This window comes from Ascaphus truei, chromosome 17, assembly GCF_040206685.1.
Source record: "Ascaphus truei isolate aAscTru1 chromosome 17, aAscTru1.hap1, whole genome shotgun sequence".
NCBI classification, from domain to species: Eukaryota; Metazoa; Chordata; class Amphibia; order Anura; family Ascaphidae; genus Ascaphus; species Ascaphus truei.
The window spans coordinates 8,848,745-8,865,304 of NC_134499.1; the positions used below are offsets into that span (position 1 = coordinate 8,848,745).

General features: G+C 56.3%; 1 protein-coding gene across 1 annotated transcript in view; it reads left to right on the forward strand.

The window, feature by feature from the left end:
• SH3BP1 (SH3 domain binding protein 1) overlaps positions 1-16,560 on the forward strand; it is a 60,967-nt gene that overhangs the window by 20,814 nt on the left and 23,593 nt on the right. The window contains exons 8-9 of the mRNA XM_075573846.1: positions 15,125-15,193; positions 15,541-15,631. Coding sequence (XP_075429961.1) covers positions 15,125-15,193; positions 15,541-15,631 — 160 coding nt within the window. The remainder of the gene's footprint in view (positions 1-15,124; positions 15,194-15,540; positions 15,632-16,560) is intronic.

Sequence of the window (16,560 nt, forward strand, 5' to 3'; positions counted from 1 at the left end):
TGCGACAGGAAAGATGTACGTTGCGTCTGGACTCGAGGGATCGCCAGCCTATGGTAGCGTTTGGCTTTGCTAATATTCTCTGCACATCCAATGTTCATTTCAGAGATTGGAGTAAAGAGTGCATAGCTGAGAAAAGAAAGACGAAGTCTGTTAGCCCCATATAAAAGCTGGGGAGTCCTCTAATATTCTCTGTATAACTCCACATTGTATGCCACTTAAAATTGGGGCCACTTTAAAGATGGAACACATTACAAGTATGGCGCTAACCCCCTATGTGAGTGTGTGTGTGTACGCTGCGGTTACAGCCTCTCCTCTCCACGTCGCGCCCACACATTCTCATCTCATCCTCCCATCTTACACTTTGGGACGTCTTGGTATTTTAATCTCTCTTGAAATTCAGTTGAGTTCCAGCTTTGTCCAACGATGGCCATTTCTTCTTGCGATGCGTCCAGCCTGCCGCCATTTTAATTTCTGCCCCTGTGTGATGATGTCACAGACACTTGTTTGGTTTCGAACCCATTCATTCTTTCTCCCGTCTCTTCAGGTAATACCCAGCATGCATTTCTCCATACGTCTTTGCATTGTTTGAAGCTTCAGAATTATCTTCGCATTTAGAGTCCAAGTTTCCCACCAATAAGTGAACACGGGCAGAATACACTGGTCGAAACCCTTCTTCTTGTGGCACAGTGGAAGGTTCCCTTGAAATATTGTCTTGTTTCTTCCAAACAGGCTCCATCCCATCTTCATTCTCCTACTGATTTCATTCAAAGGTTTCCCAGCAATTGTTATTTCCCGTCCAACGTAGACATAGTCTTGGACTTCTTCTAGTTCTATTCCATTTACTTCAATCTTTTGCAGACTTGACACATTTGTTGAGCATCCCTTGCGTCTCGCTGAGATTCATACGGAGGCCACTTTCTTACTCGCTTCTTGCTGGAGATATTCTGGACTTGTCGCAAAAATAACAATGTCATCTGCAAATCGTAGGTGACTCAAATATTCACTGAAGGAAGTTGAGACACAGACGTTTCTCTAAGTAGATCTAGTTTTATTTAAGCCTCGGCAAGCAATTAGGATAAATGGTACAGCTCTGTCCTCGTGTGATGAGGACGGGCACGTTGGTTCTTAGACAAAAGAATCTTATTCAGGTTATAAATACTGTAGTTATATTTTCGAAAAGCTGTAACACTGACTACATCATTCTTACTTCTAGCATTCTCTGTGCATGTTCCAGATACAGTTCCTCCCTTCTTCTATAACTGCGTCTTCTTTATTTAGTGCGATCTGTTGCTGGGCCTTCCTGTCTGGGATACATAGTAGAAATCTCGCTGTCCTGTTCTTGTATCAGGAATTCCAAGGTTGGCTACACAGCTGAATTAGCTTTTTCATGCTGCCTTGTCTCCTTGAGACATTAACTCATTCATTCCATGCTGATTCCCACTGGCCAAGTCTTAAACAGTCTTCTTATAAACAAACACAGTCTCCCTTGTTACCCAGAATCCTCTTAGGGTAAAATCCAGGGGCGTTTCAGATCCAGCATTCACTGTTGATTTTGATTCCTTTTTCACCCCAATCTAATGTCTCGAACAATTCTTCGAGGTTTGCTGTGAAAACCTTTGGTGACACGGTGTCTCCCTGCCGCTCTCCCTCACTGATCCTGGTGACACGGTGTCTCCCTGCCGCTCTCCCTCACTGATCCTGGTGACACGGTGTCTCCCTGCCGCACTCCCGCACTGATCCTGGTGACACGGTGTCTCCCTGCCGCTCTCCCTCACTGATCCTGGTGACACGGTGTCTCCCTGCCGCTCTCCCTCACTGATCCTGGTGACACGGTGTCTCCCTGCCGCCCTCCCTTGCTGATCCTGGTGACACGGTGTCTCCCTGCCGCCCTCCCTTGCTGATCCTGGTGACACGGTGTCTCCCTGCCGCACTCCCTTGCTGATCCTGGTGACACGGTGTCTCCCTGCCGCACTCCCTTGCTGATCCTGGTGACACGGTGTCTCCCTGCCGCACTCCCTTGCTGATCCTGGTGACACGGTGTCTCCCTGTCACACTCCCTTGCTGATCCTGGTGACACGGTGTCTCCCTGTCACACTCCCTTGCTGATCCTGGTGACACGGTGTCTCCCTGCCGCACTCCCTTGCTGATCCTGGTGACACGGTGTCTCCCTGCCGCACTCCCTTGCTGATCCTGGTGACACGGTGTCTCCCTGTCACACTCCCTTGCTGATCCTGGTGACACGGTGTCTCCCTGCCGCACTCCCTTGCTGATCCTGGTGACACGGTGTCTCCCTGCCGCACTCCCTTGCTGATCCTGGTGACACGGTGTCTCCCTGCCGCACTCCCTTGCTGATCCTGGTGACACGGTGTCTCCCTGCCGCACTCCCTTGCTGATCCTGGTGACACGGTGTCTCCCTGCCGCACTCCCTTGCTGATCCTGGTGACACGGTGTCTCCCTGTCACACTCCCTTGCTGATCCTGGTGACACGGTGTCTCCCTGCCGCACTCCCTTGCTGATCCTGGTGACACGGTGTCTCCCTGCCGCACTCCCTTGCTGATCCTGGTGACACGGTGTCTCCCTGTCACACTCCCTTGCTGATCCTGGTGACACGGTGTCTCCCTGCCGCACTCCCTTGCTGATCCTGGTGACACGGTGTCTCCCTGCCGCACTCCCTTGCTGATCCTGGTGACACGGTGTCTCCCTGCCGCACTCCCTTGCTGATCCTGGTGACACGGTGTCTCCCTGTCACACTCCCTTGCTGATCCTGGTGACACGGTGTCTCCCTGCCGCACTCCCTTGCTGATCCTGGTGACGCGGTGTCTCCCGGCCGCACTCCCTTGCTGATCCTGGTGACACGGTGTCTCCCTGCCGCACTCCCTTGCTGATCCTGGTGACACGGTGTCTCCCTGTCACACTCCCTTGCTGATCCTGGTGACACGGTGTCTCCCTGCCGCACTCCCTTGCTGATCCTGGTGACACGGTGTCTCCCTGCCGCACTCCCTTGCTGATCCTGGTGACACGGTGTCTCCCTGCCGCACTCCCTTGCTGATCCTGGTGACACGGTGTCTCCCTGTCACACTCCCTTGCTGATCCTGGTGACACGGTGTCTCCCTGCCGCACTCCCTTGCTGATCCTGGTGACACGGTGTCTCCCTGCCGCACTCCCTTGCTGATCCTGGTGACACGGTGTCTCCCTGCCGCACTCCCTTGCTGATCCTGGTGACACGGTGTCTCCCTGTCACACTCCCTTGCTGATCCTGGTGACACGGTGTCTCCCTGTCACACTCCCTTGCTGATCCTGGTGACACGGTGTCTCCCTGCCGCACTCCCTTGCTGATCCTGGTGACACGGTGTCTCCCTGCCGCACTCCCTTGCTGATCCTGGTGACACGGTGTCTCCCTGCCGCACTCCCTTGCTGATCCTGGTGACACGGTGTCTCCCTGCCGCACTCCCTTGCTGATCCTGGTGACACGGTGTCTCCCTGTCACACTCCCTTGCTGATCCTGGTGACACAGTGTCTCCCTGTCACACTCCCTTGCTGATCCTGGTGACACGGTGTCTCCCTGCCGCACTCCCTTGCTGATCCTGGTGACACGGTGTCTCCCTGTCACACTCCCTTGCTGATCCTGGTGACACGGTGTCTCCCTGCCGCACTCCCTTGCTGATCCTGGTGACACGGTGTCTCCCTGCCGCACTCCCGCACTGATCCTGGTGACACGGTGTCTCCCTGCCGCACTCCCTTGCTGATCCTGGTGACACGGTGTCTCCCTGTCACACTCCCTTGCTGATCCTGGTGACACGGTGTCTCCCTGCCGCACTCCCTTGCTGATCCTGGTGACACGGTGTCTCCCTGCCGCACTCCCGCACTGATCCTGGTGACACGGTGTCTCCCTGCCGCACTCCCTTGCTGATCCTGGTGACACGGTGTCTCCCTGTCACACTCCCGCACTGATCCTGGTGACACGGTGTCTCCCTGCCGCACTCCCGCACTGATCCTGGTGACACAGTGTCTCCCTGCCGCACTCCCTTGCTGATCCTGGTGACACGGTGTCTCCCTGTCACACTCCCGCACTGATCCTGGTGACACGGTGTCTCCCTGCCGCACTCCCGCACTGATCCTGGTGACACGGTGTCTCCCTGCCGCACTCCCTCGCTGATCCTGGTGACACGGTGTCTCCCTGTCACACTCCCTTGCTGATCCTGGTGACACGGTGTCTCCCTGCCGCACTCCCTTGCTGATCCTGGTGACACGGTGTCTCCCTGCCGCACTCCCTTGCTGATCCTGGTGACACGGTGTCTCCCTGCCGCACTCCCTTGCTGATCCTGGTGACACGGTGTCTCCCTGCCGCACTCCCTTGCTGATCCTGGTGACACGGTGTCTCCCTGTCACACTCCCTTGCTGATCCTGGTGACACAGTGTCTCCCTGTCACACTCCCTTGCTGATCCTGGTGACACGGTGTCTCCCTGCCGCACTCCCTTGCTGATCCTGGTGACACGGTGTCTCCCTGTCACACTCCCTTGCTGATCCTGGTGACACGGTGTCTCCCTGCCGCACTCCCTTGCTGATCCTGGTGACACGGTGTCTCCCTGCCGCACTCCCGCACTGATCCTGGTGACACGGTGTCTCCCTGCCGCACTCCCTTGCTGATCCTGGTGACACGGTGTCTCCCTGTCACACTCCCTTGCTGATCCTGGTGACACGGTGTCTCCCTGCCGCACTCCCTTGCTGATCCTGGTGACACGGTGTCTCCCTGTCACACTCCCTTGCTGATCCTGGTGACACGGTGTCTCCCTGCCGCACTCCCTTGCTGATCCTGGTGACACGGTGTCTCCCTGCCGCACTCCCTTGCTGATCCTGGTGACACGGTGTCTCCCTGCCGCACTCCCTTGCTGATCCTGGTGACACGGTGTCTCCCTGTCACACTCCCTTGCTGATCCTGGTGACACAGTGTCTCCCTGTCACACTCCCTTGCTGATCCTGGTGACACGGTGTCTCCCTGCCGCACTCCCTTGCTGATCCTGGTGACACGGTGTCTCCCTGCCGCACTCCCTTGCTGATCCTGGTGACACGGTGTCTCCCTGCCGCACTCCCTTGCTGATCCTGGTGACACGGTGTCTCCCTGCCGCACTCCCTTGCTGATCCTGGTGACACGGTGTCTCCCTGTCACACTCCCTTGCTGATCCTGGTGACACAGTGTCTCCCTGTCACACTCCCTTGCTGATCCTGGTGACACGGTGTCTCCCTGCCGCACTCCCTTGCTGATCCTGGTGACACGGTGTCTCCCTGTCACACTCCCTTGCTGATCCTGGTGACACGGTGTCTCCCTGCCGCACTCCCTTGCTGATCCTGGTGACACGGTGTCTCCCTGCCGCACTCCCGCACTGATCCTGGTGACACGGTGTCTCCCTGCCGCACTCCCTTGCTGATCCTGGTGACACGGTGTCTCCCTGTCACACTCCCTTGCTGATCCTGGTGACACGGTGTCTCCCTGCCGCACTCCCTTGCTGATCCTGGTGACACGGTGTCTCCCTGCCGCACTCCCGCACTGATCCTGGTGACACGGTGTCTCCCTGCCGCACTCCCTTGCTGATCCTGGTGACACGGTGTCTCCCTGTCACACTCCCGCACTGATCCTGGTGACACGGTGTCTCCCTGCCGCACTCCCGCACTGATCCTGGTGACACGGTGTCTCCCTGCCGCACTCCCTTGCTGATCCTGGTGACACGGTGTCTCCCTGTCACACTCCCGCACTGATCCTGGTGACACGGTGTCTCCCTGCCGCACTCCCGCACTGATCCTGGTGACACGGTGTCTCCCTGCCGCACTCCCTCGCTGATCCTGGTGACACGGTGTCTCCCTGTCACACTCCCGCACTGATCCTGGTGACACGGTGTCTCCCTGCCGCACTCCCGCACTGATCCTGGTGACACGGTGTCTCCCTGCCGCACTCCCTTGCTGATCCTGGTGACACGGTGTCTCCCTGTCACACTCCCGCACTGATCCTGGTGACACGGTGTCTCCCTGCCGCACTCCCTTGCTGATCCTGGTGACACGGTGTCTCCCTGTCACACTCCCGCACTGATCCTGGTGACACGGTGTCTCCCTGCCGCACTCCCGCACTGATCCTGGTGACACGGTGTCTCCCTGCCGCACTCCCTCGCTGATCCTGGTGACATGGTGTCTCCCTATCACACACCCTTGCTGATCCTGGTGACACGGTGTCTCCCTGCCGCACTCCCTGGCTGATCCTGGTGACACGGTGTCTCCCTGCCACACTCCCTGGCTGATCCTGGTGACACGGTGCCTCCCTGTCACACTCTCTTGCTGATCCTGGTGACACGGTGTCTCCCTGTCACACTCCCTTGCTGATCCTGGTGACACAGTGTCTCCCTGTCACACTCCCTTGCTGATCCTGGTGACACGGTGTCTCCCTGCCGCACTCCCTTGCTGATCCTGGTGACACGGTGTCTCCCTGTCACACTCCCTTGCTGATCCTGGTGACACGGTGTCTCCCTGCCGCACTCCCTTGCTGATCCTGGTGACACGGTGTCTCCCTGCCGCACTCCCGCACTGATCCTGGTGACACGGTGTCTCCCTGCCGCACTCCCTTGCTGATCCTGGTGACACGGTGTCTCCCTGTCACACTCCCTTGCTGATCCTGGTGACACAGTGTCTCCCTGTCACACTCCCTTGCTGATCCTGGTGACACGGTGTCTCCCTGCCGCACTCCCTTGCTGATCCTGGTGACACGGTGTCTCCCTGCCGCACTCCCTTGCTGATCCTGGTGACACGGTGTCTCCCTGCCGCACTCCCTTGCTGATCCTGGTGACACGGTGTCTCCCTGTCACACTCCCTTGCTGATCCTGGTGACACAGTGTCTCCCTGTCACACTCCCTTGCTGATCCTGGTGACACGGTGTCTCCCTGCCGCACTCCCTTGCTGATCCTGGTGACACGGTGTCTCCCTGTCACACTCCCTTGCTGATCCTGGTGACACGGTGTCTCCCTGCCGCACTCCCTTGCTGATCCTGGTGACACGGTGTCTCCCTGCCGCACTCCCGCACTGATCCTGGTGACACGGTGTCTCCCTGCCGCACTCCCTTGCTGATCCTGGTGACACGGTGTCTCCCTGTCACACTCCCTTGCTGATCCTGGTGACACGGTGTCTCCCTGCCGCACTCCCTTGCTGATCCTGGTGACACGGTGTCTCCCTGCCGCACTCCCGCACTGATCCTGGTGACACGGTGTCTCCCTGCCGCACTCCCTTGCTGATCCTGGTGACACGGTGTCTCCCTGTCACACTCCCGCACTGATCCTGGTGACACGGTGTCTCCCTGCCGCACTCCCGCACTGATCCTGGTGACACGGTGTCTCCCTGCCGCACTCCCTTGCTGATCCTGGTGACACGGTGTCTCCCTGTCACACTCCCGCACTGATCCTGGTGACACGGTGTCTCCCTGCCGCACTCCCGCACTGATCCTGGTGACACGGTGTCTCCCTGCCGCACTCCCTCGCTGATCCTGGTGACACGGTGTCTCCCTGTCACACTCCCGCACTGATCCTGGTGACACGGTGTCTCCCTGCCGCACTCCCGCACTGATCCTGGTGACACGGTGTCTCCCTGCCGCACTCCCTTGCTGATCCTGGTGACACGGTGTCTCCCTGTCACACTCCCGCACTGATCCTGGTGACACGGTGTCTCCCTGCCGCACTCCCTTGCTGATCCTGGTGACACGGTGTCTCCCTGTCACACTCCCGCACTGATCCTGGTGACACGGTGTCTCCCTGCCGCACTCCCGCACTGATCCTGGTGACACGGTGTCTCCCTGCCGCACTCCCTCGCTGATCCTGGTGACATGGTGTCTCCCTATCACACACCCTTGCTGATCCTGGTGACACGGTGTCTCCCTGCCGCACTCCCTGGCTGATCCTGGTGACACGGTGTCTCCCTGCCACACTCCCTGGCTGATCCTGGTGACACGGTGTCTCCCTGCCGCACTCCCTTGCTGATCCTGGTGACATGGTGTCTCCCTGCCACACTCCCTCGCTGATCCTGGTGACACGGTGTCTCCCTGCCACACTCCCTGGCTGATCCTGGTGACACGGTGTCTCCCTGCCGCACTCCCTGGCTGATCCTGGTGACACGGTGTCTCCCTGCCACACTCCCTGGCTGATCCTGGTGACACGGTGTCTCCCTGCCGCACTCCCTTGCTGATCCTGGTGACATGGTGTCTCCCTGCCGCACTCCCTTGCTGATCCTGGTGACATGGTGTCTCCCGGCCGCACTCCCTTGCTGATCCTGGTGACACGGTGTCTCCCTGTCACACTCCCTCGCTGATCCTGGTGACGTAGTGTCTCCCTGCCGCACTCCCTTGCTGATCCTGGTGACGCGGTGTCTCCCTATCACACACCCTTGCTGATCCTGGTGACACGGTGTCTCCCTGCCGCACTCCCTGGCTGATCCTGGTGACACGGTGTCTCCCTGCCACACTCCCTTGCTGATCCTGGTGACACGGTGTCTCCCTGCCGCACTCCCTTGCTGATCCTGGTGACATGGTGTCTCCCTGCCGCACTCCCTCGCTGATCCTGGTGACACGGTATCTCTCTGCTGCACTCCGTCGCTGATCCTGGTGACACAGTGTCTCCCTGCCGCACTCCCTCGCTGATCCTGGTGACATGGTGTCTACCGGCCGCACTCCCTCGCTGATCCTGGTGACATGGTGTCTCCCGGCCGCCCTCCCTCGCTGATCCTGGTGACACAGTGTTTCCCTGCCGCACTCCTTTGCTGATCCTGGTGACACGGTGTCTCCTTGCACCACTCCCTTGCTGATCCTGGTGACACGGTGTCTCCCTGCCGCACTCCCTTGCTGATCCTGGTGACACAGTGTCTCCCTGCCACTCCCGCACTGATCCTGGTGACATGGTGTCTCCCTGCCACGCTCCCACACTGATCCTGGTGACACGGTGTCTCTGTTGCACTCCCTCGCTGATCCTGGTGACATGGTGTCTCCTTGCTGCACTCCCTTGCTGATCCTGGTGACATGGTGTCTCCTTGCCGCACTCCCTCACTGATCCTGGTGACACAGTGTTTCTGTCGCACTCCCTTGCTGATCCTGGTGACTCGGTGTCTCCCTGCCGCACTCCCTTGCTGATCCTGGTGACACGGTGTCTCCCTGTCACACTCCCTCGCTGATCCTGGTGACATGGTGTCTCCCTATCACACACCCTTGCTGATCCTGGTGACACGGTGTCTCCCTGCCGCACTCCCTGGCTGATCCTGGTGACACGGTGTCTCCCTGCCACACTCCCTGGCTGATCCTGGTGACACGGTGTCTCCCTGCCGCACTCCCTTGCTGATCCTGGTGACACGGTGTCTCCCTGTCACACTCCCTCGCTGATCCTGGTGACATGGTGTCTCCCTATCACACACCCTTGCTGATCCTGGTGACACGGTGTCTCCCTGCCGCACTCCCTGGCTGATCCTGGTGACACGGTGTCTCCCTGCCACACTCCCTGGCTGATCCTGGTGACACGGTGTCTCCCTGCCACACTCCCTTGCTGATCCTGGTGACACGGTGTCTCCCTGCCGCACTCCCTTGCTGATCCTGGTGACATGGTGTCTCCCTGCCGCACTCCCTCGCTGATCCTGGTGACACGGTATCTCTCTGCTGCACTCCGTCGCTGATCCTGGTGACACAGTGTCTCCCTGCCGCACTCCCTCGCTGATCCTGGTGACATGGTGTCTACCGGCCGCACTCCCTCGCTGATCCTGGTGACATGGTGTCTCCCGGCCGCCCTCCCTCGCTGATCCTGGTGACACAGTGTTTCCCTGCCGCACTCCTTTGCTGATCCTGGTGACACGGTGTCTCCTTGCACCACTCCCTTGCTGATCCTGGTGACACGGTGTCTCCCTGCCGCACTCCCTTGCTGATCCTGGTGACACAGTGTCTCCCTGCCACTCCCGCACTGATCCTGGTGACATGGTGTCTCCCTGCCACGCTCCCACACTGATCCTGGTGACACGGTGTCTCTGTTGCACTCCCTCGCTGATCCTGGTGACATGGTGTCTCCTTGCTGCACTCCCTTGCTGATCCTGGTGACATGGTGTCTCCTTGCCGCACTCCCTCACTGATCCTGGTGACACGGTGTCTCCCTGCCGCACTCACTTGCTGATCCTGGTGAGATGGTGTCTCCCTGCCACGCTCCCACACTGATCCTGGTGACACGGTGTCTCCCTACCGCACTCCCTCGCTGATCCTGGTGACATGGTGTCTCCTTGCCGCACTCCCTTGCTGATCCTGGTGACATGGTGTCTCCTTGCCGCACTCCCTCGCTGATCCTGGTGACATGGTGTCTCCTTGCCGCACTCCCTCACTTGATCCTGGTGACACGGTGTCTCCCTGCCGCACTCACTTGCTGATCCTGGTGAGATGGTGTCTCCCTGTCGCACACCCTTGCTGATCCTGGTAAGATTGTGTCTCCCTGCCGCCCTCCCTCGCTGATCCTGGTGACATGGTGTCTCCCAGCTGCACTCCCTTGCTGATCCTTATCTTGCTGTATCTTCAAATAATCTAACAGTTGATGTGGCATTCTCGTAAATGCTCTTTATAATATCAATATACGTTTCTTCAGCTCTTTGTCTTAATGCATCTAGGACCGCTGAGGTGTAGACAGAATCGAACGCTTTTTCGTTATCGACTAATCTTAAACTAAGTGGAAGATCATATTCATTATTTGGGGAGATCACTTCTTGTACGGCTTGGATGGGGTCCATTATGTTGTATCCACTGCGAAATCCCGCTTGTTCTCTAGACTGGACAAAGTCCAGGTGTCGTGCATCCGATTAGTGAGGATCTTTGTACAAATCTTGTAAGAGATTGGAAGTAGACTGGTTGGTCTGTAGTTCTTGAGGTCTTCTTTGCCTCCTTGTGGATGAGGATAATGATGGCTTTGCTCCATTGCTCTGGAGTGTTCCAGTTCTTTAAGCCGCATGTAAAGAGTTTTGCACGGATTGTCTCTACTTCTTCCCCGGCTTCTTTCAATATTTCAGTAATTCCACCTTCCCCAGGAGCCTCCCATTCTTCATGGATTTTATTCCCTTTGCCACTTCTTCTGGAAGGACGCAGGGTTTCCTCATTTGGTGGTTTCTTCTCGCTTGTCCTCTGCTGCATGTTGCCCAGTGCTATCGCTATTCACATACAATATAATGTAGCTGTCCTCACCTCTCTTTATGATAAGTGCGCAGCCTTTTATTGGTGACACCGTCTTATTTCAATGCAATGATTTGCTTCCCGACCAAAAGTCGCTGCTTCATCTTCTATAAGCTTTTGTTATCTTCCATAATCTTCCTCCCCGTATCACCGTGACATTTAACATCTTCGGTTATACGCATGCGATTGTCTCGCACATCTCTGCACATTCACATTCCCTGAAGAAGTAGTTAATTCTACGAAACTAGTTGGATGTAACATTCTATTGCCTTATATCTGCTTACATTGGCCTTTGTCTATGTATTGGCCTGTCCTGTTTTTATTTCATCCTGTGTGCTGTTTTGGACACTTGTGAGAGACTTTGTAAGACTGTTCAAACTTCCCTATTGAATCCACCACTGCTGTGTAGACAGTGACGTCATTACACAGCGTCCCGCGACGGAGCGGCATCGCGGCACGCTGAGGGCACCCCAGCAAGCTGCGTTTTAACCTCTGTGCAGAGGATACACCTGCCGAGGTACAGGAGCAGCTTCATATCGGCCAGGAAGCAGGAGCGATTTCACCGAGCCCCAGTACCAGCTGCTGAACCTGGCTGCATGAAGGGAAATCCCCTTGGGAGTGAAAAGACTGACGTCCTGCCCCAGAATCAACTGAGCTGCAGCAGCAGAGGGAAGCAAGCACCTGAATCTACAGCTAACAGCCGAGTGGTAAACAGTGTGATACACACTACATGCCTTTTACCAACCTTTTTTCATGTACGCAGATATATTACCCCCTTTTTAATTCTATAATATATTGTTGAATTTGCTTCACTATTTGGCGTTGAGCGCTGTTTTCTTTTGTTTCCATTCAGGTCTTATCCTAGCACACGGGGATTGCTTCATTTCTTGTCATTTCCCCATTTATTGCTTTGTCTCATCAGATATTTTCATACCCTGGTATTTTGTTGGCGATTCCTCCGTTTTTTTTCTGCGCTTTCATCTCCAATCTGCAAAGGTTCTTTATAATCATTTCTTGGGGACCCCACACATTTTGAGCACATTGAAAATTTTTTTTTCCATTCTAGTTGAAATTATCTGCGGTTATGTTAGAGGTTGTTGATTGTTTTTGTATTTTTAACCAGTTTTCTTCTTTCCAACGTTGTATTCAGATGTAATCTGCAGCGAGCCAATCGGTGATCACTCCTTGTGTCAGACCGGTTAATAACGGCACAGTCTTCAATCCCGTGTTCCTTCATAGTTCCTTTCTAGTCCATTTCATTCTTTATTTCATTGGGTCCACTCCATGTCCATTTGCTATTTGGATTTTTCTTGAAGAATGAATTAGTGATGTAGAAGTTTTCACATTGTATCAATCTGTCCCCACGTTCAGTCCTGTCGGCATAACCCTACTTACCCACTGACGCTTCGTCTTTCTGCTGGGCCACAATCTTTGCCTTGAAATCATCCACAACGATCTTGAGGTGACAATTTCCTTTGTTGGTTGATTTCATGGTAGACGTCTTCCACTTCATTGTCCGCGTGACTTCACGTTGGGGCAGACACTTTGATGCCTGTATCTCTTTGTCACCCGAATGAAGCCTCTGGCTGCTCTTGTTGATGAGCTTTCATACTCCATACTTTTATACTATGTTGTTTCTCCATCTCCTGTTAATGATGAAGCTTATGCCACTGATTCGCCCATTATCTGCACCTCGGTAATAGAATAGGTGTCTGCTGTTGAGCTCAATGAGGCCTTCATCTAATCTTCTAACCTCACTAAGGCCAACAATATCCCATTTATCTTTTCACGTTCCCCTTCCAGTCCTTGCAGGGCGGCTTCACTGGAGAGCCCGGCAGGTGGAGGTAGCCAGACTTAGGTTTGAATTACAGCTTGTTTAACCTCCGGGGATTCTTAGCACCCTCTGCCTTCATGTCTCCTTCCTGAACACTGCCGGGCCCAGGGACACTCCGACCTCCGGAGAATGAGGGCCATTGCTTTTTGGTGTGCTCCATATTTGGGAGTTGAGGCCTTATTTGCCCTGCCGGCTTTATTTGCATGTTGACACCTAACTGTCCCACCTTAGGCCTTGGTCCCGCTGCGCTCGTTGGCGCGGGGGGCCACACGCGAGTTCCCCAACAGCAGGGGAATCCTGCGGAGCCGGTCCTGGTCCCCCCTGGCTGCACAGCTTACTACACGCTGTGGCGCGTCAGCCGCTATGGGATACAAGAGAATGGTGTTCCCTAGCGTTGACGCGTCACGTGGTGTGGCTGTGAGCCAATGGGGAGGGGAGGCTTCGGGAGGAGGAGAGGCTTCGGGGAGCGGGGAGGAGTGTGGAGTGAAAGCAGCGTGAGTGCCTGTCTGTGTGTATGTATGTGTGTGCCTGAGTGCGTGAGTGCCTGTCTGTGTGTGTGTCTGAGTGCCTGTCTGTGTGTGTGTCTGAGTGCGTGCGTGCCTGTCTGTGTGTATGTGTGTGCCTGAGTGCGTGAGTGCCTGCCTCTGTCTGTGTGTGTGTGTGTGCCTGCGTGTGTTGCTTTACTTACCTGAGCCGTGGAGGGAGAGGGGGGGGGAGAGTAGCAGGTCCCTCCGATCAAGCCACGCCCCCCCTCCCGCTCAAACCTCCCGCTCCCTACAGACCGCATATCGCGGTCTGTGTATGTCAGCGCCCCGCCTGTCTGCAGTGCGGGCGCGCTGACTCTGGGAGCGGGGCCTTAGCCTTAGGCTGCGCTTATAGTGCTGGCGACAGCGATGTCGCGTCAAAACAAATGCATTGCCATCTTCGCGTGCGCTTATAGCAAGCGTGACGCGATGGCTTGGTCGCGATCGCTGGAAGTCATCTCTATTTGATTTTTCCAGCGACCGTAGCCTGACGTCGCCGTCGTGATAAGCGTAGCCTAAGACGGGTGTAATCCGAGGTGGGCAAGCCTATCGCAATTGGCAGGCTAAGTGTGGCCCTACCTTCCCCCTCCAAGAACTCCGTTCTGTGTCCTGCACAGCCTGGCTGTGCAGACCCCATGCGGAGAAGCACTCCGCCGTCAATCTGCCTCTCTCACCTTCACGGCGCCGCATCGGGGGGGGGGGAGTTATGGAAGCCGATTAACCAGTTGCGCCAGCGCTGTGGAGGGGAACACAGGTATCATTCCATTTAAAAAACTTGCCTGCTGCTGCTCCGTTCCCCCGACTGTGTGTGTGTGTGTGTGTGTGTGTGTGTGTGTGTGTGTGTGTGTGTGTGTGTGTGTGTATATATACACATACACATACACACACACACTGTGTTGTTTTAAATTTTTGCATGCGCAACATAATACCTCAATTTTTGCATGGTGTGGCTATTTTCACTTCTAATTCGCCACACCTGTGGCTACATTGAAAAATAGGTTGCCCACCCCTGGGTTAAACCATCCAGCTCAGGGGCCACTGTACAGCTTCCCGAGCACCCGCTGCAGCTACTCTGAGGCCTCGAGATGTATGTCTGCTCCCTGACCACTGTATCACACCACACTACTTATTAATGACTGTTTATACCCACGATGCAGTGATACGTGTTTTATTAGTTCCACAATAAAGGTTATGTTTTAATCAGGTGCTGTGCAAGGAAGGGCATTATTTGGTATACATCTGTCTGCTCTCCATTGTGCTTTGCTTATTCACAATATAAAATAAAAAGTTTCTCAAACCGATAAACCGCATCAAAAAACAAACCAGAGATCTTTGTTCTTTAATACATTTCCCCCCATTTTATGGACTTTGTATTTTAGGAGCGTACGCATCTCTGATTTGATTTTTTGGAGATCTCTCTCTCTCTCTCTCTCTCTCTCTCTCTCTCTCTCTCTCTCTCTCTCTCTCTCTCTCTCTCTCTCTATATATATATATTATATTAGTAATTAATAGTAATCCGAGGGTCCCCAGTAATTGTTGCTCTGGTTTTGCCGTAGGATGATTATCTGTCCGATCTTTATCACTTCACAACCAAAGAAGGAGAGTACGAGAATTACATCATCAGAGTGAGTGCCGGACAGACGCAGCCCCCCCCCCCCCACCTACACGGACACCCCCCTTTGCACACACACCCTCTTGTACAAACACCCCCACCTCTTGTACAAACACCCCCACCCCTTGCACAGACACCCCCACTCCCCTGCACAGACACCTCCCCCTTGCACAGATACACCCCCCTTGCACAGACACCCCCACCCTTGCACAGACGCACCCCCCTTGCAGAGATACCCCCCCTTACACCCCACATACCCGCCGCCCCCACACCTCACGCACTCGCATGAGCACACACACTAAGCACGCGCACACTAAGCACGCGCACACTAAGCACGCGCATGCTCTGTCTGTCTCCCAGTTGCTGGAGCTGCAGGTAGATTATCACGCAAAATCTCTAAACCATCTAACAGAGGCACTGAAAGAGCTGAGAGACTGCTCGCGAGAGACGGGTAAGGGGGAGAGACTGCTCGCGAGAGACGGGTAAGGGGGAGAGACTGCTCGCGAGAGACGGGTAAGGGGGAGAGACTGCTCGCGAGAGACGGGTAAGGGGGAGAGACTGCTCGCGAGAGACGGGTAAGGGGGAGAGACTGCTCGCGAGGGACGGGTAAGGGGGAGAGACTGCTCGCGAGAGACGGGTAAGAGGGAGAGACTGCTCGCGAGAGACGGGTAAGGGGGAGAGACTGCTCGCGAGAGACGGGTAAGGGGGAGAGACTGCTCGCGAGAGACGGGTAAGGGGGAGAGTCCCGGGCAGCGCGAGATGGGTAAGGGGGAGAGACTGCTCGCGAGAGACGGGTAAGGGGGAGAGTCGCGGGCAGCGTGAGACGGGTAAGGGGGAGAGTCCCGGGCAGCGCGAGATGGGTAAGGGGGGAGAGTCGCGGGCAGCACGAGACGGGTAAGGGGGAGAGACGTGGGCAGCGCGAGACAGGTAAGGGGGAGAGACGCGGGCAGCGCGAGACGGGTAAGGGGGAGAGTCGCGGGCAGCGCGAGACGGGTAAGGGGGAGAGACTGCTCGCGAGAGACGGGTAAGGGGGAGAGACGCTGGCAGGGTGAGACAGGTAAGGGGGAGAGACGCGGGCAGCGCGAGACGGGTAAGGGGGAAGAGTCGCTGACAGCGCGAGATGGGTAAGGGGGAGAGTCGCGGGCAGCGTGAGACGGGTAAGGGGGAGAGTCGCGGGCAGCGTGAGACGGGTAAGGGGGAGAGTCGCGGGCAGCGTGAGACGGGTAAGGGGGAGAGTCCCGGGCAGCGCGAGATGGGTAAGGGGGAGAGTCGCGGGCAGCACGAGACGGGTAAGGGGGAGAGACGTGGGCAGCGCGAGACAGGTAAGGGGGAGAGACGCGGGCAGCGCGAGACGGGTAAGGGGGAGAGTCGCGGGCAGCG